The sequence below is a fragment of the Lutjanus erythropterus genome, chromosome 24 (genome assembly GCF_056507025.1).
Source record: "Lutjanus erythropterus isolate fLutEry1 chromosome 24, fLutEry1.hap2, whole genome shotgun sequence".
NCBI classification, from domain to species: domain Eukaryota; kingdom Metazoa; phylum Chordata; class Actinopteri; order Lutjaniformes; family Lutjanidae; genus Lutjanus; species Lutjanus erythropterus.
In genome coordinates this window covers 10256074-10283078 of record NC_139340.1, presented here as the reverse complement: position 1 = coordinate 10283078, position 27005 = coordinate 10256074, and the positions used below count along the sequence as shown (strand labels likewise).

The 27005-nt window shown below is 40.8% G+C and overlaps 1 protein-coding gene across 2 annotated transcripts in view; it reads left to right on the top strand.

Annotated features, from left to right (window-relative positions):
• The window catches only part of LOC146304731 (voltage-gated inwardly rectifying potassium channel KCNH7-like), an 85205-nt gene that overhangs the window by 13920 nt on the left and 44280 nt on the right, over positions 1–27005 (top strand). For both annotated transcript variants that reach the window (XM_084713444.1, XM_084713443.1), the window contains exons 3-5: positions 15700–15855; positions 24632–25114; positions 26601–26621. In XM_084713444.1, coding sequence (XP_084569570.1) covers positions 15700–15855; positions 24632–25114; positions 26601–26621 — 660 coding nt within the window. The remainder of the gene's footprint in view (positions 1–15699; positions 15856–24631; positions 25115–26600; positions 26622–27005) is intronic.

The window sequence follows — 27005 nt, the reverse complement described above, 5'->3', positions numbered from 1 at the left end:
TTTCTCATTATTTTGTTGTACTTGGGACATTTAACCAACCCAAAATGTATTTGACGTCCTTGGAAAGAGACTCAGTGATCAATTATTTTGTCTTGATCAGCTATGCTGTGTTGTTAAAATATTATTTGCAATATTAGAGGGAATGATAATAATTGCCTCCATATTGTTGTTTTCATTGAAAAGCATATTAAAATTATTATGGTGTGATATTTGTGGGGATCTGTATCAAAGAAAGATGTTTTATCAAAGCAAAAAAAGATTTATTATCTTGCAGACTCAATAGAAATGCTGCATCTACCAGGCTATAAATTAGGGGAAAAAAAAGTCCTCAGACAGATAAATGATGTGATATCTTTCACCTGTTTGCTTTGAATTTCATGAAACCCCGCTTTTGCTTTCTAACAAGGTCATTTGGATCAATAATCCATTCTTTGGGGGGCCATCCCCTTTCCATTGTTTTCCTGTCAGGTCATTCTTTACAGTTACAGATGTGGACTTAACTGCAATTCCACTGTTTCCACTGTATTCATCTTTTCTACAGAATTCCAAGCTTTCAGTTGTAGATTTTTAGTTGAAGCATTCATACACATAAAGATGGGCAAAGAAGATTAAAGAAATTGATGGCTGTTGACATCGTATCAGCAGTCAGCCATATAACCGTCTGATATACAATATTTTATGATTGCCAGTATCAGCCACATTAACCAGTTTAACCTCAGCCTGTACTATATTAATAAAATCTATTTCACAGCCTGTTTTGCAGGCACACAGCCAGTGAATAAATATAGGTCACTCTGATGTTGGATCTATGGATTAAGCCCACACACGCTGCCATTATGTGATGGTATTACCACAAACAGACTGTAAACAGTCTGACAGCCCCCTCCCCCAACCTACACTGGCTCAAACACCTCGCTTTGCAGCCTTCCCATCCCCCTTGTCTCTCACCATTCTTGTCTCATTGAGGGGCCAGCACCTACCCTCACCCACCTTGCACAGCTGTGCACCAGACAGCTCCCAGTGTGCACGGGAGATACGGTCTATCCATCCAGCCGAGATCTGAGAGATAAATGACGAGCTGCATGTGAGCAAGGAAGATTATTTTCCCAGATTATGTAGGTTTTTTTAAATGTCAAGAAATCCTAGAGTATATCACACATGTACACTTAAAAGGTTTATGGTAAAAATGTCGATTCACTCCCCCCCCCAGTGTCAGTATGTGATTTCAGTCCATGATCCCTGCTTTACTCTCATTCACAGATTGGATATGAGCACATCTGTGAATGAACAGCCACATGTGAATGAATTTTTTTCCCCCTCAGGCTCTCTCATTCATCCAATCACGTGCTGGCCTGATTGTTTTCATTCATGTGGGCATTGTTTAACATTTGGTCCATATCCAGGTGTATTTGTGAAATGAAAGTATTAAGGTATATTTTGTTTGTCTGGATTTTTCTCCAGAGATGCAGAGAGCTTCAATCCTCCTCCTAGCCATAACGGCACACCTAATGATTGGCATTTATATGTTGATGTTATTACAGTATCTTCGTGTCCAGGCACTGTCACACAGGCAGTGTTTGACCCTTTGAATCACATGACTCAGACATTATTTGTACAACACGTGTAAGAAAATATCGATACACTTGACCATCAAGATATTAGCTTTTGTGATATTTCATTGTTTCTCAAAAAGACTGTATGTGACATTGGAAAATGAAATGTCTCTAACATACAGTTGGAATACAGTAATTGACCAAGCAGCATATATTATCAACAAAGCTGTGTAATAAATTGCAATAGCTGTCAAAATAATCTCAATATGATTTCTTTTTTTTACCATATCCTGCAGTTCCATATCCTGTTTTGATTGCATAAAAAGTAATCTTTTAAAACTCAGATTTCATGCACATTGTGATATGTTCTTTAAACAGCTTTCCTAAAATTAGATTTTTTAAAAAATAGCAAAAAAAATATCAATATATCACTCTACCAGATGCATTAGATGATGCATGATGGTAAAGCTTCTGATTTGTCTTTGTCCGTTTGAGTCGTCCTCATACTTTCTGTCCAGCTGAGACACACCAGGACGCATATTGTCTTTGTATTTCTCTTTGCTGCGGGCAGACAGATTTATGGATTGCTGATTCCCTGGCAATTTGACAAAAGTTCTTTAGTTGCAGTGCTGCACTGAGACAAGGGTGACAGGAAGTGGAGCCTGTCAAGCTTTTACAATGTTCTTAATCAGATTCGTTTCAGCATCTAGAGGAGCACTTACAGTTTATCTCAGTGATGTTGTAATTGCTTTTGCTTGTATACAGGCCATGCTCTCTTGTCAGCCTATGTTTAGGCAGTTCAGTTTCAGAATATTAGATGAGCTTTATACGTGTGGATATGCTTTATATACTTTAATGTTATGTCTGATTATGTTTGGATCTAGTCTAAAATGTTAAAGGGGAAAAAAAGCATGTTGTGGATGGCTGAGTATTCAATGATCCATCCTGAACACAGCCTGCCATCTTTACACTTGGTTTTTAAAATGCATTTTGAGTAATCAGATCAAGAGTGGACAGCGCTAAATACAAGTTTAAGATCTGGGGCTCATTTGGTCACATTTCTTTTGTAGTGTAAATTATGAAAATATGTCATCAATGCAGGACACAGTGATTGTTTTAGCGACAACCCAAAATCGCAAATGACTTTGTACTGCTAGTCTCAACAGTTGGATAGCCCATACACGGATATTTTTTCTTGAAACATTTTTGTGGATATTTCACTTCTTCTCACAACCATTTAAGGACAAAATTAAATGTTTTGAAAAAAATGTAATAAATAAAACATGTGCACATGTATTGCACGGTGCAAGTCCGACAAGTATTTTAAGTGTTGTTGAAGAAGAGCTGAAATATTTTTAGCATATTAAAATTGAGATGGAGGCATCTGTTTTCAAAGAGACCAAAAAGTCATAGTTCTGTAAAAGTCAACTTTTATTTTCCAACACGTCCAATCAAGTCACTTTACTTTGTGGTTTCTCGCTTGCTTCACCATCTGTCAAGTCTTTTTTTCCACATCCATAATGATAAACAGTGTATTTCTGGCACCCTCACAGCTTGCTGTTTGACAGAGTCCGCAGAGCCTTCCATCACCCACCATGATCTCCCAGATAACCTTTTGCAGTGACACCGCATGGCGCCCAAAGCTCCAGACAGATTATTCCTGTTAATACTGCTATGCAGCGCTTTGTTGTATTCCATGAATTGCTGAGGACTTGCTCCATGACCTTAGATTATCTCCTCACTCACCGTCACAAATCTGACGCAGCTAGCCAACAAAAAGTACAATTATGTTTTACTTTGTGGGCATAATAGGATTCCAACATCGAACCTTTTTTATTAACTGGGGCAACACGCTGAGAGCAAGCTTCTTCTTCCTGTTACCAGCTGTAAAAATAATACTACAAAGGCAGATATCATACTAAGACGTTAGTGAATACAATCACATCTCAAGCAATTTGTTCTGATTGGAAAAACAAATTGGAACAAAAGAGGGCTAAGTGTGCAATTTCCCCACTGACATGCTCCTCTGCAGGAGGCTGGCAGACAAGTGACACCTGAAATAGCTAACGTGGAAAAAAATAGCAAGATAATGTATTGAATCCAGCAACTTCAGGAGAGTGAGGCATGAATATAAAGAGGAGCCCCATAATCAAGGACAAATGTTTAACATGACTCAATTATTTGTATTCTGCTCTGCTCTGTTCTGTTCTGACTCATCCTCTTTATTTTTTTTAGTTGTCGGTGTGTAAAATCTCCACCAGCCTCGTCTCACCAAATGGCATATGGATAACAAACCAGTGCCTTCAGTCATTTTGTGTGTTATCACAATCCCTTTTTTACTTTTGATTTGTCATTTCACACCATTTAGTCTGTATTGGGGTTGCAGTTTTTATGCATTTGCAACTGATAGCTGTACACAGTAACAATCAATGGATTAATCATTTATAATTTACAATTAATAACATAAAACTGCATGTTTTTCTCAGTGTAAGTTTTATTTAAATAATTCTAATGACACATTAGTTATGTGAAACATCAATCCATGATGCACAACTAATTTTAACAGAAAGAATAATAAAACAGCTGCTTTTGTTCACCTGTGAGCTCCAGAGAAATAGTAGACAAAACCTGTGTTGTCGTTTTCCATCCCTAGTCTGTACACACTTATGCAGAGATGATGTGTCATTTTACGCAAATGTCAAAGAGACAAAAAATGTCAGGTGACGTAGTATAAAGAGCGAGAGAGTTTGCGCATGGAGGAGCTGGGGTCAAACAAACACGAGACTTTGAATGTACTTACTGTAAGTCATGTTACATCCATATATGCATAATGCCCTCCCCCCTTTCTCCTAAGTAGTATGCACTTCACTTCTGCATTTCGCTGCTCTGTCATAAAGTACCACGCTAACTCTGTTATAGTTTCCACCCATTTTTAACAATGAAAACAGGGAGATTGTGTTTTCTAGCCAACAGTCTAGCCTACATTTAATGACTCAGTGACGGGGCTGAGCACCAACTCTTATGATTTTATTCTGACATTAGATATTTGGCTGCAACAGTAAATTGTTGTTTGGTGTGAGGCCAGAAAGAAAGCCTATTAAGGGCAAAACCCACACTTGTGTGTCTACCATGTCCAAAAATTCTAAAATGTGATGGCCTAAATGGTGTTAAATGACATGTGAAAAGCTGAAAGTGCATGTGAAATGTCCCTAAAAATGGCACTCTTTTTAGGATACAGGTATTTAGATACACACTCAGTTTCTATTCAGATTCATGTATTGCAATAAAAATAATATAACTGCACTACTTGGGAAGTTAGGAGAGGGCACCTTGTTTAAAAAGTAATTTGGCTAAAACTAATTTTAGATGAATGAATGATCTCAGAATGAAACCGAAACCCCACTGAAGATATTAAATCCCTGGCTCAATGTGAGTGCACTCGAGTATCTTGTCACCTGATCATTTAGTGGACTCGTAGTAACTGTACCATGCAACTTACACTCAGTAACGGGAAGTGCATTAGCAACAGATGCTGGAATAGGACGCAGTGACCTTGTGGTTCGTGCGGCTCAAATATTTGATCTTCTATTTAAGGGACCGTCTCCGTAAATGATAGACTCTCATTTTGCCGACGTGATCACGTCCTGCTCAAAGTCATTATGCACTGACATATCGTGTGAAGAGTTAATGCCTGGATTCTTCTCATCGTGTTCTCTCCACATTGATTTTGTCTATCTGGTTTTCTAGTGCAGGCAGTATTGGCTGCCTCCACATCCTCGACAGGCTGCAGTGGATCACTGTATCACACCCACAGTTCCTATCAGTTTAGTCAAGGCAATTGCACAATGGCACACGGGAGTAGGGACGCGCTCATATGGATTTTTGACCCCTGACTGATTCTATCAAAAGATTAATCACATAATTTGTTTCTGCCTTTTTTTTCCTAAAGTGTCTTGTTGTAATGGATCAAGGCAGAGGTATTGAGCAGGTAACAAATTGAGCTCTGAAGTTTCCCTGCCATGGGAGTGACACCTTCTAGAGCTTGGGGTGAGTGAACAGTGAGGCTAGATTAAAAATATTTTCAGTCATTCGCGGTAAACCAATTAATAACAGCGATGACATAACACCGGGACCTTTATTTTATCTGGAGAAGAGAAGCAGGGGATGTATTTGCTTTCTGCAGCTGCAGTAATGGAGCACATGAGTGATTTGTTATGTAGTTTGTGGACATTTTCATTGATATGTCTATCGATGGACAAATGTCTGCGTCGCAGTGATTTGACATGTGACCTTTGAGGTTACAGGACTCTCAAACCACCAGGCCAGTGTGCTGCCACTGATGATATTGTATCCCGAGGGATAAAGTAGCGCTCTCCCTCCTGGATTAGAGAGTTAAACAGCTCTTAGTACAACTGAATGTTCCCGAGGGAGAAGAGGAAGGGATCACATTTCCCTAGAATGGAAGGCAAAAAAAATAAGCCTTCCACCCTCTGAAAGAAGGTCAATTCTCATATTTAACTTTTTTGGGAACACGTTATTTGAAGGGGTGTACATAATAAACACACTTTTGTTTTGGTCAATGTTAAGTCAGTGTCAAAACCAACCACATATGACAGTATAATGTAATGTCAAAACATAAAGCTTCTGTAAGTTTGATAATGTCAAGTTGTCGTATTGAGGGCACCTCAGACAATGTCAACTTGGCATTAAAAATGACTTAATTAACCAGACCACACTTTGCATTAACACTTATTAAGCCTCCTTCTTGTTTAGGACAGGTGTCTTGAGATGGTTATGACAGTGTGATGACAGTGTTACATTTTTTTTATTGTCTCCACCCCAATAATCATGCCCCTTCAGGGTCAAGTTAAGGGAATTATTGTATATTTTCTTGCCCGTAAACAGCATTTATCTGTAAACTTGAGCTCATTTTCGATAGTCAGCAGATGGAGCGGCTTGTTAGACATCCTGCCCTGTGCAGCTTGGGCAGCGCTCGTTTTGTTCACCTTCTGATGTAAAAGTCAAAGAGGAGACGGTAATAGCGCGGCAGCGATTGACTCAGACGCGCTGACATGTGGACGCAGGGTCAGAGAGCGACCCGGATAAGTTGATTTGATGACAATTAGCCGTGCCAAGATGAAGACGCTCCCTGCCGAGCTTTTGACAGAAAGACAGTGAGAGAGAGGCAGGGAAACAAGGAGGGAGATGTCACTGTAACCCCTCAAGCAGTACAGCGCTAACCAACAGCTCCCTGCTGCTGGGGGCTCAGCTCACATCAGTGTCACTCACTCGTACACACACCTAACTACTGTATGTACACACATACACACACCATGTCTATTAGGCCAGGGCAAAAAAGCTCCGGCTGCAATTTAAAATGATTTTGACTGCGCTACTCTTGGCAGCGGTTTCTCCAAATGAGGGCTATCAAGATTCCCATATGCCACCATCCCACAATCACTGTCAGACACAAACAGTCAGCAGATGTTAAACTGGTGTGTGTGTGTGTGTGTGTGTATATGTGTGTGTGAGGCAGAGAGGGCAGAGAACGGGCTTCTTGACCGAATGCATTTTAATCGCACTGCCTGATCGATGTGTGTGTGTGCCACCCTGGCACTGTGATGAAGCGCACATTGAGCTGCATTGTCTTAATTATTGATAGTGGAAATAGAATCTAATGAAATTTCCAGTATCTTGAAACTAGAACTCCTCTTACTGCACCACCTATGAGCACACACTCCACAAATCCTGTTTGTTCAATCATTTATGTTTCCTCAGAGTGTAAAAAATGCAGTTTTAACAGCCTTCAAAGAAATATAGCCTCGCTGTAATGAAATAATAGAGCGCTGCCACTGTATGGATTTAAAAGCTTAGTTACTTTTACCTCGACCGAACTTATGAAATGTTATGTATTATTATAGACTGAAAACCCTGCATTTCCACACAAGTATTGTGGCAGAGTAGGCCTGCTCATGTTGTAGCTGTGCAAAGCTGTGTCTGCTGTGATTTACATGAAATCACCGTGTACTAATAAGAATTATAAACTTTTGCAGCAGGCGCCCAAAGCTCTGAAAGATTTTTGCTGCATTAGATAGTGACTTGTGCACATATAATGAAAAAATAATCAACTTTCAGGACCTTGGGGGCTCCACAATTAAACACTTCACAGAGCCATTTGGGATAATTAGTATATTTGCTTTTCATATTTAAGGATAGGGGTGCAAAAACTATTTTCTATCAGTTATTCTGCAGACTTTTTAACAGTTAGCTATTTTTTTTGTTTGTTGGGATGTCACAATATATTAGATATATATTCTCAATGTATATTCTCACATTTGAGAACTTTGAACCACCAGATGTTTCATATTTTTTGTGTAATAAATTATTGCCGATTATCAAAGTTTATAAATAATGCAAATTAATTTTCTTTTGAGTAATCCATTTCCACCTTCCTGTTGTTGCAGCTTTACTTATAGTGGATTTTGCTGGTAATAGATCTACCATATTTTACTTAAGTACCTTTACTTGCACTTAAACAGTGTTTCTAACCTACCAAACCATAAAGTATTTAAGCATTACATAATTGATTGACCGATTGATTGTTTCAAGATAATAAATAAAAAAGTGCTTCATACAATTCAGTTATATACCTGAATCAAGTGTTTGGAGTAAAATTAGAGTTACTTTTCTAGACATTTCAGAGATTTTTAAAGCCATTTTTAGAAAAACTAAACATGAATAGTTTATAAAGGCCTATGTAGGTGTGGAGGAAATGAGAAAGGAAATCTGCAGCATAATTTTAAACATTACCTAATCTGCATAAGAAATATATTCAAACAAACACATGGCTGCTTAACTGTTAATTCAGTAGAAAGAATTGAAAGTGAGAAGATGAGAGGGGAGTTCATCACCTTTACCACAGAGGAGTAGTGAGCCCTCAAGCTTAAAATGAGTTTGAACTGACATAACCCTGTTAGAGTGTAATTAATATAACTTAAGGAAAAGAATGGGGAGGTGGCAAGAGGCTGAGCTGAGGTGAACAGGGAGGTAATTTCATAGTTGTGCGGGTGTTTTGGGTGTGTGTGTGTGTGTGTGTGTATCAGATAGCTCCATGTAATGAAGGCACAACTCTGTGGGAACAGTTGGTCAGTGGTGTATCAGTGCAGCATCAGAGTGTCCTCGCCTGAACTTTGTCCTGATGTCCAACAGTGGTGTTGCTTTCAGTCCAAAACTCAAGGTCAAATAAACCAAAACACCCAAAACAGATCTTCTTATGATTAAAAAGTCACCTTCAGTATGTTTGTTATGCAGAATATCAACCTTTCTCCAGCACATATTGGACGAGCAGCCACATTTATCCATCTGTCTTTGCATGTAATTGTGTTTATCCCATGACTAATGTCTTTGGTTGGACCAGTCATCCAAGTGGTTTATTGGAGAGACATCCAGTCCAAAACAAACTGGCGTGGAGGTGACTTTGTGTGTGCAGACCTCACTTTTTTTAATCTTGAGTTAAAAATGAATCCCCACACAGTACCAAAGAAGTGGTGTGTTCAAAAGAGATGACACTAAACAATGCAGCTTTGGCCTGAAAACAATAAAGAGCCCCTCAGCCTACTGTGATTTGGCATTTTCTGTGTATGCACTTGGTGCCACGCTGTGCTGTCATCCTGCCGAGCCATCTGTGTAGCAAGAGATTACCAGGTAGCCCTATTAATCCAGGTAGGCTGTGCCGCGTCAGAGAGGAAATGAAGCCGAGTGGAAAATGTTTAAATCGATAAGACCCACGTTTCCACTCAGGCTTAAGGCTCATGGCTTGACTTTGACACACCAGGCCAGTGCAACAATGCACGAGCAAAACAGTAGGCTTATCAGGCTGTTCTCTAAAACTTTTCTTTTTGGCCCTATTTTTTATGTGTTGAAGTAAAAAAAAAAAAAACAAGACTTATTCTATGCACACAAAAGGGTTATTTCTCACAAAGTTTGTTCAAAAATGCTTTACAGTTTGTGTTAATGAGCACTTCTCCTTTGCACAACTGTTCCATCCACCGCACAGTTGTGGCATATAGAGATGCTGATTAAACAGCAGGATGATGTGCCTTGGACTGGTCACAAGAAAAGAACACTTGAAAATGTCCAGTTTCATCTTGAAGGCACTGAACTATAGAGCTGCAATAATAGGTTGATTTTTATTCAACCGTTTAATTACTTGCCAACCATTTTGATAATCAATTAAATGTTTTGAGCAATTTAATAAAGACATAATGTCTAAGTTCTCAGATAGGGTTACCCTAATATTCTTGCCCTAATCATAACCAGTCACTCCTTATGTCTAAACCTAACCAATCCAACCAACAAAAACAATGAGTACAAGCCAATCAGAGTGGGGAAAAATATTATATGTAACCCTATGTGAAATAGCTCTAGGTCAGTGCCTAATAAATGTCATTTTTTCAAGATGAAACTGCACATTTTAAGTGGCCTTTAATTAAAGTCCAAGCCACACCTGTGCAGCATCTCTATGACACACTGTGCTCACTGACATGGATTTTTACACATTTGTAATGATGAGAAAGAAACTTTTTGTGTGCACAGAAGAAGTCGTAGATCTTTGACAACTCATGAAATATGGGAGCAAAATAAGAAGTGTTGTGTTTATATTTCTGTTGAGTGTAAATATATAGGATTCACTGTGGTTTGGTTCAAGGATTTTCTGATGTTTATGCGGGTGACTGGCAGCTCTGTGTTTATCAGCTCACTTTCACCTTGGCAAAGTTTGAGATTGTTTGCCTCCTTCACAAACTGCAAGTCAGCACTTTCCTCAAATCCACCGTCCTCGGAGGATTAGAGACCAGAAAAGAGGAGATTTTGTTTCTGTTTCAGCCCATCCATCCATGACTGTAGATTTTGAGGAGGAGAAGTCATGCTGAGTCATGTTGTTTTTCTAAACGTCTTTCTGAAGAAGCAGCGATGGCACCTGATGTATCACATTAGGATGCTTAACTGTGTTTTGCTCTGCAGCTCGCTATGAATATTCAGGTCAGAGAGACTGACTAAAGCTGTTTTAGTGCCTTTCAAAGGTGCGTTCTCTCATTACACTGCACCGTGTAAACCAGCTCCATCGCCTGCTTATTAGATTTAGTTGGACAGAGAACATTCTGCTAATTAATGCTGCCGGCAGGCTGTATGTGAGCCACTGTGTTTTTGTGTCTGTCGTTGTCTGTCTGTGCTTCATACTCAGATCTGTGAACCTCATTAGTGTTTGCGTGTGTGCATGCTTTTCTGTCTCCATGCCAGTGTGTGCAACTGAGAAATGTAAATGTTATTTCTGTTTGCGTGAGTGTGTGCATGCATGTGTGTGTTTGTCTTTGACCCTCCGCCGAGGCAGGATATGCAGGAAGACAGGCAGAAATTTGCATCGGCAGTGGCGCCGGGGATCTGTTTGATCTGTCCACTTATAACACGTCAGGTGGCCTTCCTGCAGAGGACCTGGACAGCTATCTCATTTCTCAGCCAGGGAGACATAGGGAGACAGAGAGGAGACACGCTGAGGCTGAAGGGAGACGCAAGGATAGCGAGAGAAACAGCAACAGAAAAAGAAAACAAATGAGAACTAGGATGGATTTAATAACAGTGAAGGAGGCAGAGAGTGACAGACAAGGACATGGAGGAGAAAAAAGCAGGAGAAAGAGTGATGGAGGCAGATACTGAGTGAAAAGAAGTCAGTGATAATGGGAAATGGAGGGGAAAGAGGGAAATGGAAAATAAATCGTGTTAACAGATTTATTTTATTTGAGAATGGCTTCATTCTGTTGTGCCTCATCACACACTTATGTACATCTTTGAGAGTAATGGAAAAATGAAATGAGCACCACTCTGACTCGTACCACTAACAGCAGTAGTAGGTATTGTCATTTTTACATTTGGATGCAGATTTAAAGCACAAATAGACAGACACGCAAGTCACAGTGGAGGTTAATGCAACTAGAACACACACACACACACTTGTGCACACACACATACCTGCACTTGTTCTCTTGTCAACCCCACATGCAGCACTGTACAGTATACCCCACAATTATAAGCAGTATCAGTACTGATATATATTTCAGAGCCATGGTCAGGCCTGTAGATTCTGACTTCCCCAGTGTGTCGGATGAAGGATCAATAAGTCAGCCAATCTAGGCTAACACATTCAACTTAATGACCCCTCTGCTACCAGGGGATGGAGAGGGGAGGGTGGCAGGTTAAGAAGTGGGATGCATTTTGGTCATTTTGCTCACAAGGGGGATGGCATCCCACGTCATTCTCCCTCAAATTGCCCACTGCTTACTCTTCACAACCTAATTAATTGAATTTAGATGTTTTTTGAGTCAATTTTGGTCATGCATTTCTGATTTGTATCTATTTTAAGCCATGTCTCTCTCTCCTTCACACACACACACACACACAAACAAACACACATATAAGCAGAGAGCCTCTTCTCATTCTTATATTGCCTAAACAAGTCCAACCATTATGCTTTCTTGAACATAATACTTAGGTCCTATGAATTATAAATGCCTATGGTTTCCAAGCGGCTTATTTTTAGAGTACGCACACACAAATGCACACAGATTGCTTTACAAAGCTGGGGTTACGTCCCCTCCTGAGGCATGCAGAGGTTAAACTAAACACTCAGTAGTGTGTGTACGTGAATTTATGTGTGTGTATTGGACTCATGTTTTTGCACAGGAGTGTTTTTAGTTTGGAGGAATTTGTTTTGCCTATGTGTGGTTGTACATGTGCGTATGCAAATGTACATGTGCACGTGTTTGGCCTTGAATTTAGCCTCTTTAGCTACAGCTTTCTCTGTCTGTACTGTACCTGAAGCATTGCTGCAGGCGAAATGGTCCTTGATGCTGTATACTGGTGCATACACAGCAAAAAGAAGATCCTTAACTTGTTGTTTCATCCTGAATTGTGTATTTAAACTCAATAGAAATCGGCCATTGTGAGAGGAACATTTCTCTCACTTTGTCTGATTTCTCCATAAACTGACAGATGTTCCTGTTCAGCAGGAAAAAAAAGATGATCTCATTTCATTTGAGAAACATTTTGAAGTTGCTTTTGTGCTGGAGACAAATGAGACTAATATCCAACTTGGCACAGGAAGTTTTGGTTTCTCCGGAGCGCTCACTTGTTTCCATGGAGACACACGTCGATCGTTTTAATTTTAATTTGCAAACAGAATGAATCGTCAGGGTTTCAAATAATAGGACACTCGTCACTGTCGTTGCTGCTCCTTGTGCTCGAGGAGATAAAACGCACTTTTAGACTTTCATGTCTGCAGATAAAGGGTTCAAGACTGACATAATTTTATTACTTACAAGGTCTTTTGTACTGAAGTAGAAGAATTTAATCATAATTTGTCAGTGTTAGACAAGTATACAAGATCATCTGAGTTTTCTTCACAAAAGTTGAGCTTTTTTTTTTGTTCTTTTTCAAACTTTACTCAAGGCCCTGTACCCTGTCTTTGCTGTGTACAGTATGTCTTCCCCTCAGCTCCAGTACATCCAGTCTGTTCCTGGAAACCATGAGACACCTCCACTTGAAGTCAGGGCCTCTTTTGCATATTGTCACGAAAGGCAGGGGAGGCGTGATACTGCTTGTCCCCCCCAGTCCCAGTGACTGAAATTAATGGCTCCATCCACTCTCGGTGACACTGATGTACTATTAGGGGCAGGTTACTGCTTAGCCCAGCGGAATCAGGGCTCCCCAATACATAAATCACACCCCAGTCTGTTGAAGCCGTTCGTGAGAAGCAGTTCGTCTGTAATGTTGCTGCACAATAGGATTTTTGGAGCGATACAATATGAGAAAATGACTGGAAGAAAGCTGGTATTCTGCAATTATTTTGTTTGTGTGTGGCAGTATGTGCACACATATTCGCACAGTACGCACACATTAATGTGAGTGGAGTCAGAGATGCTTGTGCAGCAGTGTGTCTGTGTTTCCCCAGAAAAGAAATGCTGTAGGCCGGGTGCCTGCTGGGTGAGCTATAAATAGCCTCCTGGTGACAGCAGGACTTAGAGCTTAATGTGAGGGAGAGCATCTTCCAGAGATGTCCACGTTCATTATTTAAAACTTAATATACATTTCATTTTCTACATCAGTGATCCTGGGCACAGCTTGCTTCTCAACACTGCATCTAGCCAACGCTGGCAACCAGAGATACCGCTGTTTAAGCTGAAACACATCAATGAAGCCAAGTCTATTTTTATCCCCATTTCTGAATGATAATATTAATTTGAGGCCTAAGACAAGACAGTTGGTGTAAACACGCACCTTCCTGTTTCATCTCCGTTAACCTCTTGTCTGCCGTTTGATAAATTAGGAACATTTAGGCACGAGGCACGAGCGACTAATTTACCTCCCACTGCAGAGCCAACGGCAACTCTCATAATTGAGGTTTAAGAACTGAGAGCAATTAATTTTTTCTCCCCGAGACCAAATTGTGAGAATCATTTGTGGTTGCCATATTTTTGAGGCAATGCACGCCAAGCATACACGTTACCAGGGTGACCAGATGAGAATGGGTGAAAGTCAGGACATGGGAGTTGGGGGTAGGCATGTTATGAGGAGGATTTAGGCCTGAGCTTATACCCTTTCAGACACAACATGATATGCCCAAAGTTCAACCTAGTATGTTATAGTGAGTGAAATCACATCAGTAATACTTTTACATATTTTACAAAACAAACAGGACATTTTTAATTACTAACTAAAAGCAGGAATTATATAGGGTTGTAAATTTTGTGCATTTTCCATAACCAATAGGGGAAGTCTCGTTTGTTTTTTCATTTCATCAAAGATTAAGGAAACATGCTAAATTGAAATACTCGCTACTCTGACAACAACGCTACAGCCACAGTGTCCTCCTTTGAAATTTATATTCCTGGCCAGAATAAATGTTTCATTAATAATCTTCTAAAAGGCATCGATCTTTTTAACTGTTAAATTGAGTCTGGCAGGCAGCAAGGGAGGCAGTCACTGAGCTCCAACTCCAGAGTGTGTATTTTTGGAACTGTGGGCTTTTGTTTGCAAGATAATGGGCTTAACTTTACATGTGCAAACAATTTTGCCTGACAAAACAATGCCAAATGAGGCACAATTACTGCCATTAATTAATTGCTGATTAATATATTTTAATTGGTTAAAGTCTTAATGATGATAAATTCAATAATGGTTAATCATTAACATCCCTACTACATAAGTGATTTGTTCAGAATATTTTCATGGATTCAGAGAGTAAACAAAAAATGATGATCTACTAATTAATGTGGGGAAAAGGATAATTGAATGAAAGGTTTCTCTCATTTGAAAAATCTTTATTCTGGTGACATTAGCAGCTTGTTACACGTATTTTCATTATGTCATTAAATATTCATGACAGTTTGGCAGTGCTCCAAAATGCACAGTAAGTTCAGTGCATGATTTTTCTATTTTACTGTGTCTCCTCAGCATTTAGCCATCAAGTCTCACAGCATACGGTATTAGCTTGTTCATGTTATCCATTATTACAGTTCATGGATGACACCTTACATGTTATGCAGTGATGACTTTGCATGTCCAGTCATCCGGGGTGACACAGTAAAGAATAGTAATTGAATAAGGCAGTAATGTTAACTGGAGGTGAATGGATGTTTGCACTGTATTTGACTGTAGTGAGCCGTAGCAGGGATGGACTCTGGGCATGTCTTGATATATGTAATCATTCAGCTCCAGAGGCTTTCCTCTCAGCGGACCTCATGACCTTTTTCCCCCTCATTTCTCTGCCCGGCGTTTCTGCGCACACAGCTTTATCTGGAATAAGATGTTTGAATGTCAAAGAGTGTTAATGGAAAGCTCCAGGGTCAAACTGCACTGTATCTGAAAAACTGTTGTGTTACTTTGAGTCTTTGTTCGGCTTTTACCATTTTGTTTTGCTCGGAAAATAATTAAGTCATGAATTTTAAATCAGGTGAGCTTGTCTTCTAGATTGATGGGGCTCATAATTTCAGCCTTCTCTAACTGATTGCAGTGCCTCTTGTACCAAGTCCATCAAACACGAAGCATAAAAGTTTATTACCAATCTCTAACCTTGATTTAATTTCCTGTTGGGTAGGTTCAGACTTCCTGTGTGCCACCCATATCATCCCGGTGAAGAACGAGGAGGGCGTGGTGATGATGTTCATCCTTAACTTTGATTACATCCTGGATGAAGGCAGCAGTGACTCACTGGAGAGACTCAACCACACGTCACCATCCAAGGCTGACCAACGTGAGTAAAGACAAAGGGTTCCTATGCAGTATGGAGAAGTACTGAATTTGATTTTAGTCATTTACATGAAAAAAAGAGAAGAGACTATAGAAAAATGTTGCAGACTGTTGCCCCTATTCTGTTTTCTAAAATATAAACCTCTATTTCCTAAAAAAAATAATTCAAGCAGAGTGTTTAGTGATGTTTGGACAACTGAATGCACGCTTCTGTGCAGAGTTATCTCTATGTTTGTACGTCACAGCCTGCAACACTGCTCTGCCCCAAGTGCCTTATAGCTATACTACATCTGGACGTCTGCGGCCAAATTAGTTTGAAAGACAGTGCGGCAATATCATTGAATTGCATAAATACATACATAGCATTACCTCATTTTCAGTTCATGACCTTTTTTAAATGGGTGTGTTGATGCTGCGCTTCAAATTTTATTTGACATTAGTGAATAAAAATAAATGATAACAGAGTAATAACACGTGTTGGTATAGAGGCTATTTGGCACAGATGTGAATACAGACGTGCCCTGAGATTTTAGAGCCCTTTGGTGTGCAAGGGGCACAAAAGGTTTGAAAACCTCTGGTCTAAAAGATCTGCAGGGAGGTCTGGAATGGAAATATGGAATGGAAAATATGTAGGAACCCTAAAGAGGTGGAGAAAAGGAGGTTTACGCAAGATAGAATTACATATTGTGAACGCTTATATTCCCTAATCCTTGCCTTGTTAGCGCCATGCAGAAAATATAAACATTTCTGGTCTCACATGTACAGAAGAAAGAAGTCATCACATGAGAAGAGCAAAGCGGGAGAAATGGAGTGATAGTAATGTAACAGCCAGTCATGACCTTTTACTTGTAACCTTTTCTCACATCCACATCAATTTGTGCCTTTATCCATTCCCCACTGTGTCATAAGTTCGTGACATGAGCCTGTATTAATGTTGCACGCCCTGCTAGATGGTATAATGCAAAACATTTGTCTGGAATCTTTAACCTTTGTAGCGTCAGGCTTAAAGGCATAGTTTGAATTATTTGCAGTGGGGTTGTGTGAGGTACTTATCTATAGGCAGTGTATTACCTACAGTACATGGAGGTTGACAAACTCCCACTCGTACACTATACTTAGAATATTTTCACCACTTTACCTTGCTGTCAGACAGCCTTTTCTGACAGGAAACTGCTTTTATATAAGCCAGATATCACTCTCTCCCAAGCCATCAAACTCCTTTGGCAAAAACATAACTTCTCAAGTTTTAGGTGGGCCTTTTTTAGTTGGCTAAAATACATTTTGCTGCTAACCCTGTCCACAGCAATACATTGCTGAGCTTCCTGCACAAGTACACGTGCATCTTCTCCAACCTAGGAGCATGCCAACCACCATCAACTGTAGGTAATACACTGATGATAAAGAAGTACCTCATAAAACCCCACTTCAAAAAATCAGAACTTTCCCTTTAAGCCTTGATGTGACTTGTCGTGCTCTCCAGCATGTGCGTCCACTTTTACTTGCAGCATTGCAGCGCAGGAAATCCCTGCTAGACAGCTCCTTTGGCATGTTGACACCAACGTTTAGCAGACACTGATGTGTTAGCCCGCCATCATCTCAAAGGTCTGGCCCAATTATAGCTCATAGCCTGCCAGGATGGCCTGATGAACTACTGGAGCAGTGCTGGAGCGCGCTCCGCATCCCAGAGCTGTCGGTGTAATACTGTATAATGCCATTCCCCTGCGGTGCTCTCAAACACGCTCTTGATGCCTCCACTCTCTTCTGTGTCTCTCTCCTTCTGTCTGTGACATATAAAGCAGCAGCGTGGAGGACCAGAGGTCACCTCTAGATGACTGTAATTGGATGAGGCCCCTAACAGGCCCCATTGCCTCATGGGGTGTCTGGAGAAAAGAGTGGGGATGCGTGTGTTGCGAGTATATAAGCAAGTGTTGTCTGTGTGTATTTGTGCAGACTGAAACCATGCGTGAACGTATAAGCTTTTCAATTTGCAAGCGTGTGCTTGTGCAGACGTGTACGTGTCACTGATAAGGCCTTCCTCTTTCACTTTCTATGGGAGCTAATTGCTCAGCCTGAGCACAAGGGCAATCCCTGATGGAGCAGGCCTCTTTGAATTAAAGTCTATTCATGCTTATCTGAATATCTAAGTGGGCGTCCCTGCAAATCTGCTGCTGAGGTCCAGAATTTGTTTACGTCTCTCTCTGCCTACACGCAACCTCTGCCGTCGCAGGGATTACCGCAGAGAGTTGGTATTTCTTGGCCTCATTTTATCGCGGCTAACTCTAGAGACCTGGTTTTGCACTTTTACTAGCAGATGGACAGAGGTCACAAATTATGAATAACTCTGCATAATTCAAGAGAACATCACAGATGAACAAACTGCTACAGATGTAATTTTAACTCGGTGAAACCCATCATGTTACTATTCTGAGGAGCAGCTCTATAGTGTGTGTAGTAGCAGCAGCAGCCTTTAGACGGTGTGAGGTGATGATCCATGTGTTGCATTATGCAGACTCCTTCTAGGGAATGAGCAGCCATGCATTAGGTGCTACTTATCGATTGCCTCTGCCGCTCAGCGACGATTCCATCCGTTCTGCAGCCATCATGGATTTCCCCATTTTGCTTTGATGTGGCTGAGCAGGACCACTTCCACACAGTGACATTAAATGTATTGACCACGACTCCAGATGGGAGGTTTTAAAGGGTTATTTCAGGGGTGCACCAGGCTATGCATTGAAATTCATATGTTAGTGCTGTTGCAAGGCAGAAGTAGGACACTTGATAGGCATCCAGCAGTGAACTGACCATCAGGAGGGAAATTAATTGCAGAATAATTCACACACTAAAGCAGACAGCAGCACAGATTAGCATGATGTCACTACACTGGGTCACAACCCCTGAGATCTCATAAAAACTAAATTTAGAGATCAAAATGTAATTTTTCCTGAAACACAGCTCAACTCAAGTCTGTGGTATGTGACTTAAAAGATGTATTATAATTTTTTCAAAGTGTAATTTTAGGAAAACTGTCATAGTATGAAGAACAGATTACCGTCAAACAAAGTTTACTCCTTCATGTTTTATTTGTACTTTTTTCTGCAATAAGATTAGTGAGATCTGCTTTTCGATTTATCACAGACCCTGAAACACCCTCATCATTATAGCACTGCTTTTTGTGCAATCTGAGCAAAGTAAAGATATATGCTCACTTCTTCCTGTGTCAGTTTACTTGGTTACATTAGCATGGAAGGGTCAAATGGCAATAACTGTTAATAATTGCGTGAAGGAATATGTTGCTGCAGCCAATTTCATGGCTTTGGACTGAGGCAATCTACTGGAGCAATTCTGAAACTTTGTACCTTTCAGTGCTTCAGAAATATGTAAAAACCCATCAGTTTTCTGACCTCTGTTAGCTCTTTTCCTGCTACAGGAACTTAATGACCTCTAACCTGAAGCCAACAACCCAACCATACACCTAAACCTTAAGTGACGGCTCATCAAGTTCCTGTCATAGAAAAGGCCCATTTGTGTCCACCAGAAGAGCCAAAATCAATTGCATTTGGGAGAAGCATGACTTGCTGTCATTCAGAAGAAAAGAAAGGCTTTGATTTTCCCCGGCAGCGATGATGATGAAGTAGGCTACTGCAATTTTCCAGTGACAGCCTCAAAAAAAATGTCCAAATCAGGTTGAACAATGAATTAACTAAAAACCAAAAGGCAACGTGGTTTGTGTCCAGGAGGCACAGACACGAGAATTCTGTGCAGGCTGTGGGTACCAAATGTATGCAAATGAAAGATTGGACAAAGTACCTGCATGACTGACAACCACCTGCCACCATCTGTGGCTGAAATGTTGTGCAGGTGTGTTTTCAATCAGCATTTTGTCTCTATTGATTCCTTTCTCCCCATGTTACTGTCTAATTTAAAAAATGCCATAAAAAATAAAATTAACTGCCATTAACTCATTAGCTAATTATAATCACACTTTAATTTTCTCTCTATATTAATGAGTGTGGGGCAAAGTGGGGACACAGCAGAATTATCCATGTTATCCTCTAGAGCTGGTGAGTAATAGGAGGACTGGGAGCCCAGGTAAACACTCCTTAAGGTAAAAGAAGACAACATGCAAATCAGTTTTTTTTTTTATTTAACGTCAGCAAAATCACAAAAGCAGGAGGCAGAAAACAAAAGGACACAAAGCCTGTTTTGTCCTGCTTTTACCAAAGGATGAATGTTTATTGTTCTCCTTCTACTTCTCCCCTGACATCTAAATCATGCTCACATTACAGAAAGACATTTCACTCTCCAACATGGGGATCTGAGGGCCCAATTAATATTCAATGCAAATATTACTATCTGGTATCATAGCAACAAGGGCCACTGTACGTCCGTTGGTTGTGCAAAGCCGCTGGTGAGTTTTTGCAGGCAAGGAATGAGAGGGTTGGAGAGGCACTGAGAGCGAACACACACACGCACACGTACAGTACACACACACCAATAACAGCACTCAAAGGGCAGCATATTCCTGCAAGGTTCAGCCCTTTCAATATCACGCTCAAATATAGCTCCATACAATGTTCTCAGCACACAGCATGGATCTGTGACTGAATTATGAGCTAATTAAACAATTTGTGGTGTATATGTTTATCCTCCAGGCACGGTAATTAGAATCAGAGCTCTGGGCATGCGAGCGCTCATGAGCTACTGTTCATTACTTTTGTTAAGGTGTCATTTTAACAGTCAGTCAGCTTGTGTTTAAATCAAACTGTTGGAAATGTGAAATGCTTCGGCTGCACGATTGAGCGATGTTGTAATATTGCACCGGCGCGACCGCTAAAGGGAATTTCTCTTTGGAGGGAAAAGCCCCAATAAACAGGGTTTTTGCTGTATTGTGCAGATGCTTAGGAATATAAATTGGATTTGTTGGTTTGGGATCAGCTGCAGACTCAGAATCAGATGGTATTTTTTATCAGCGCCTCATAGCAGTAGGCTCAGATGAGACAAACCTTTGATCGTGATTCTTTTGCAGAAACAAAAGCACCAACTCAACTTCTTTTTATTACTTAGTACGTTTACAGGCACACTAATTTTCCACCTGGTGCCTGGTTGCATAATACCACTTAGGTTAGGTTTCCCTTAAATTTTTGTCTTAAGAATGCTGATGTTGGCTCATTTACCTCACAAAATTTTAAGAGACCATTTCTTTAGGATTTTTTAGTTTTCTTTCTGTCCTCTTGCTGTTTAAAGTCCTGTTGTTTTCCCTCCTTTGCCCCTGATTAACCTCCCTCTGTATTTAGTCTTGTGTCTTGCCCTCCTTTCCTTGCCTGTGCACTTTGTCCTTTTCATCGAGCCTCCTAGCATTTTCCCTCGTGTTTGCTTGTGGATATTCTTTGGGATTTCATGAACACTGGACTTTGTTCTTTTGAAATTGTTCGCCTTTGTTTGCTCCGCAAGCTTTCGTGTTTTGATCTTGTTTTTATTAAAACTTTTGAACTGCACCAGATCTGTCTCAAGTCTGCATTTTGGGACCATGCACTTATTGCTCCTGGTTACCCCGCTTGACATGTGTGACTCTTGGATATCATCAGGTTTTTGGATGTACACAAATATCACAAATCCAGAGTATACACAGCTGCATGTAAGCAGGAATATTAGAGTGGAATATTCATTTCCATTAGCCGGGTAAACAGCTTTGTAAGGATATTGTCTTTTTCAGTATAAGAGCAAAAACTGTAATATTTTGTGCATGTAAACCAGTCCCTCAGATGAATGAAATTGTTTAGTCATACTGCACTGTAGATTTGAGCACCAGCTTCAGATCTCTCTGACTCACCAATTAAATGCAAATGATCGTTTCCAGCGTCATCAGCATCTGGCTCGAGACTTAATTTAAACACACCACACTGACCCGAGCAGACACGGGGCATTGTGTCTAAAATTAGTTTCTTTCTCTCAGTCTCACCCCAGCAGAAGGAGTAATGGGGAAGAAAAAAGCTGCATGCTGCACCCTGCTGAGCCTCAAACATTAATTCTATTTTCTATTTCACCACCTATTGTGTCTCTGAATACATCCGTGGCTGTTGCACTCACACATTGCAGATATTGGAGTTGAACGGGGTGTGTCAAACACAATGTGCTGTAGTTTGCTCAAGCAAATATACAAAGGGGACTTAATGATGTGGTCTGAGGTGGTTGTTTCATAATTTCAGGTTTGCTCATTCATTTTTTTTTAACCTCTTACACTCCACGAGAACGCCTGTGTCCTTGGCCAGCCTTAGTGCCTTTCAGAGGCTGCAGCTTGCTCAGTTTTAAAGCTAGATTGTATACAATAAAGGAAACTAGATGACCTATTGCTACGAACCATGTTATGTTAGCTTCTCTGGAAGGGAGCTAAATAACGCTCTAAAGTTAAGCTAAATTTTTGCAAGGGAGAAACTGGTATGGTAATTATTACTATCCTCTCTTGACCTTTCACCTCAAGATAAGAAGGGTTCTCCCTTTTCACCACTTTATGCCTGTTCCATGCAGTTTAGGGCAAAAACTGCAGTTTTTTGGCATACAGTATAAATTTTATTTGAACATTTCTGCATACTGGGGTCCCTAAACAGTATTGGCATTGCATAAATTGGGCATGACTGGAAAGCTGAGACTCTAATGGATTCTGTGGCTAAATTTGTGATGATGTTAGTCCCTGTAGTAGCTATTTCATTCTAGTGAGACATTTTTTTGAAGCTCAGCCTCACTGTATAAAATTATGTATTGTGACCTCGCAGATGAGGGGGGTCTCTGAGTAGGGATGCTACTTGTGACTAATTTCCTTGTCGACTAAATGGAAATTCTAATTTAGACTAGTCAACTATTCTAAGAATAAGAGAGCACTCAGAAAACAGTCAGAATTGAGCACAGTTTATTAATCAACTAGGTTAAATGTCCAAAAAAATATTAAGAGCCTATTAAGCTGTTCACATTCTTAAATAGGTGGCAGGTAGGTGCGTGAAATCTTAGATACAACAAATAACTGGCATTCTTCATTAATAAAATATTAATAAATAGTTCAAGACAGTATTTCTGGTGCCGACTAGCAAGGGAAGCAAAGTTTTATTATTTGACCAATCATGCACATCCTCATTTCTGAGCAGTCCCCAGAAAAATGCTTGCCATTCAATCTCCAAAAAATCTAATTCTTGCTGAGACATGATAAATCATTTGAATGTCCATTATTGTATTGTCCTTATACACTCTATATATACATGTACAATATATATACACTATTCTCTCCCCCTAAAGACACCTGTCTCCTCCTAAAAAGGACAAGAGAGGTCAAGTGGAAGAGGTTAGCTTTTATGAGATGACTTTTCACAGTTGTCATTACGCTGCATGGCAGCAAGTTTTCCGAGGACATGTCTGATATGTATGGCATATGTTCAGGCGACTAAATGATTCACAACACGCATGCCACATTTTGTGGTCCATATGTTGAATCTTGCAAGCGTGAGAGTCTCTCTCATGACATGTTTGCAGATATTGTTAGATGCAACTCAAAGGGCCTATTTGTGAATCGTAATCGTGTGTGTGTGGGTGTGTTCTGTGTGTGTGTGTATATATATCATACAGTAGTTTACATACATTCAACAGACTTCACGCTAAACAGAATTATATTTATGTGTCTTCACCTTTTCTTAGACAAAGTACCCTCAGAACTACCGACTGTTACAACAACAGCATCCTAAATATCACTTTGTGTTACAGTCTCCTTCATCTCCCCGGGAGCTATCAATCACTTATTAAAATCCTGCACTGGCTCCTCAACGCACTACTGCCATTACAATATTTCAGCAAATGTCCTCCTCCATGAATAATTGAAGGAAATTGAAGATTGAACTAGTGCCCGAGGCGGAACGGGCATTTGTTTTGATCTGCCAGGGTCTTTTTAAGATAGCTGCATTGGCAGGCTTTTTCAGCGCTATTGGCAAACAAGTGCGAGATATCAGCGGGGATGTTGAAGACTGCAAGCAAGTTGTGCTGCAAACACACCATGAAAACACAACACAAGGTCAGTAGGGGTTATGTCGATCCCACTGGCTCATTAAAAAGCACCGTACATTCTGTTTTTATGCTGTTTTTAGTCTGAAAGCAGTCAAATAACTCACTGTAGACTCTTCATGATAATTGAGTGACTAGGCTTTCCACGGCCTTAGAATTTATCGCCCCGAGGCACTCCATACTCGCTGTTATCAGTCCCCATAAACTGATGTCAGATGGGGCAGAACACCCTTATAAATAAAGGTGCTAACTAGAGCGATAAAGGGTTCTCTGGCCTATTTCCATAGGAGAACTTTGGAATTTTGGTTCCTGTTAGGAGCTTTTCTAAAGATCCCACTTAAAACCCTGAGACCTCTGCCTACAACCCAGCATAAAAGGTTATGCCAAGAACCATGTGTGAAAGATTTCACCCAGAACCTCCTGTGTGAGGTTCTACAGAGAACCATTCTATGGTGTAATGGGCTATATCTGGAATCTTTCCAACTTTTAAGGGTCCTAACAAGAACCCACCTAAGAGTTTCTACAACAATTGCTGAAGAACTCTTTCTTTCAGAAAGGGTTTGTCGGATAATGGAACCCGTTTTACAAAGAACCCTTCACAAAAAGGGGTTTTCAGACACAGATGATCTTGGGTAGAACCTCAGGCCTTCAGGAACAGCCCTTTTTAAACCCTTACTTGTGTAGTGTGGAAACAATATGACTGAGTGTGACTTGTTTTTCTCTCTCTTGTTCTTCATCAGGAATAGGGAGATTCTTCCGCTTCCGTTTCCCAGCCTTACCTCTCCTCGGCATCAGCAAGCAGTCTCTGCCCCAGGAAGACCCTGACGCCGTCATGGTGGACTCACCTCGCCACAGTGACGGCTCAGTGGCCACGCGGGACTACCAACTTCCCACCACCCGCGAGAGCTGCAGCCCCTCCTATGCCAACGACACCCGCGCCCTCATCGGCCCCAGCCATTGCTCCACCCCCGTGTCCGGGCCTTTGGACCACTCGTCGCCCAAGGGTCCCTGGGATCGGATATACCCGGACCAGGCCGTCGCCCAGACCCAGCAGCACCAGAGCCAGGAGGACACACTCATCGCAGCTCCGTCAATCCCGGGCCTCACTCCAACCGCCTCCAGAGAGAGTGTGTGCAGTATTCGCAGAGCCTCCTCCGTACACGACATGGAAGGCTTTGGGTCCAACTCCAAGATGCCGTTCAGGGACAGACACGCCAGTGAAGGTAGGAGTCTCCTGCTACACTAAACCCTTAAGCAGCTTGTTTGAATTTCGATGAAATACTACACTAGATATTTTTTGATCTATGTCCCGCTCTGCTGTTGAAATTGTTCTTCTTGTAGTTTAAGACTAGCTCCACTTAAAATTGTGTTACGGTGCTGTTATGTCACTTTGATGTTTGACACTAGAAAGCTGACATTAACTTTTCAATAAAGTAGTTAAATGGCTTGAAATGCAAAATAGTTGCATATTCATAGATTCTGGATATTTCAGTGATGGAGGACTTGATACAATTTTGAGAATTTTATACAAGGTAATTGATTTTTTAGTCATGCTGGTTTATTTTAAACACAGATTATTATTTAAATTATTTTTTTATGTATATAATTCAAAATATACCTGGCAGGACTGTCCCAAATACCATTTTAGGGGCTTTGAAGCTGCAGCGAGTTATCTGTGAGTATTCAAAGCCTCTAATATTCAAATAATACTTTCCTCAGATGTATGTACTTATGTTCTTTTGCTGTTATTGTACCTCTGTCTAATGAGAGATGAGGACAGGAGGGGAGACATCAGCCACAGCTCGTACAGAGGGTGTTTTTGTCTGCATTCGTCTCACGTACATGTGCCCGTTTTTTATCTGTTTGCAGCTTTGAGACTAATTAAACACCATAGAGCAGCTTCATTTTAGCTTTTTATTCGTCTTTTGTATATTTGTCGGTGCTAAATACAAAACAAGGCTCGACAATAACTGTTTTTTCGCAAGTGGGTCACAAATCTGTCCATCAGGTAAGTGAGTTGCTAGATTGACAGATAGCATTTTACTTGCACTGGGCGAGCGAGCAATCTTAATAGTTGAGCCATGTGAAAAATGAAGCATTTGGCTGCTGATTGGGACATCAGTTACCATGGCAACGGTTGAAGCTTCATCAGGCCTAATGCCTGGAGGGGATCTCTAAACAAATCTGTGACTGGTGACCACGACTTGAAGAGTCAATACCCGAATGTTGAATTTTACATTAAGGGACTTTTGAAGGAATTTATTAATCTTGACAAACACTGACTGTAATTTGGCTTTATTAATTACCAAAGTCTCTGTGGTCCCAAAATAGGAGTTGCGGGATGTGGCGTGCCAGTCTCTTAATCAGCATTATAGTGAGTCACCATCTGTACTGTGTGCTATTGATCTTCCCTGGAGTCTAAATCACTCATTAGCCTTTTGGCCCTCATTTGGACGAGGGTAGAAGTGCCCCAGACTGGCCCTGTTTCCTGCAGGCCAATCAGTCTACCCCCATCCCCTTATCTACAATCCTCATTCAAATCGCTCCCACTGGCTGACACAGTAATATGTCTACTTCACAGTAATGAATTGTTCATGGGGGCACTAGCGGGGGTTTAATGCCAGCCGCCATTTGTCATCATATAAACTCTTCTCTCACCTCCGCTCCCCTTCTTCTTCCTTCTTCGACGCTGTGTTGCTGTCATCACAGACAATGGTCGCAATATTAAAGGTAACAAACAGCAGCCTGTTAAACTTTAGCACGGATAATACATGTATGCTGCACAAAGCCTGCTTGCTGCATGAGATTCCCACATGACTGAGGTTTATGTTGAATGCAAATGCCTTGGTGGGTGACTGACAGTGTGTTTGTAAGCTCTCGGGCCTGAGCCTCGAAACACTGGCGCTAAATGACCGGGTCTCAGCACACATGACCCGTTGAACCGAGCCAGTTGCCCAGGGGGAGGCTCAGAGTAAAAAAAAAAAAAAAACACACTGACCTCTGCACGCGCTTGCATGAAGCAACATAATACATCTCTTCTGCTTTCGTTCATTGAAGAAAATCAATGAAGCTTTACAAGATGATACCTCCCACTGTCTGTAACCTCTGTTTTCT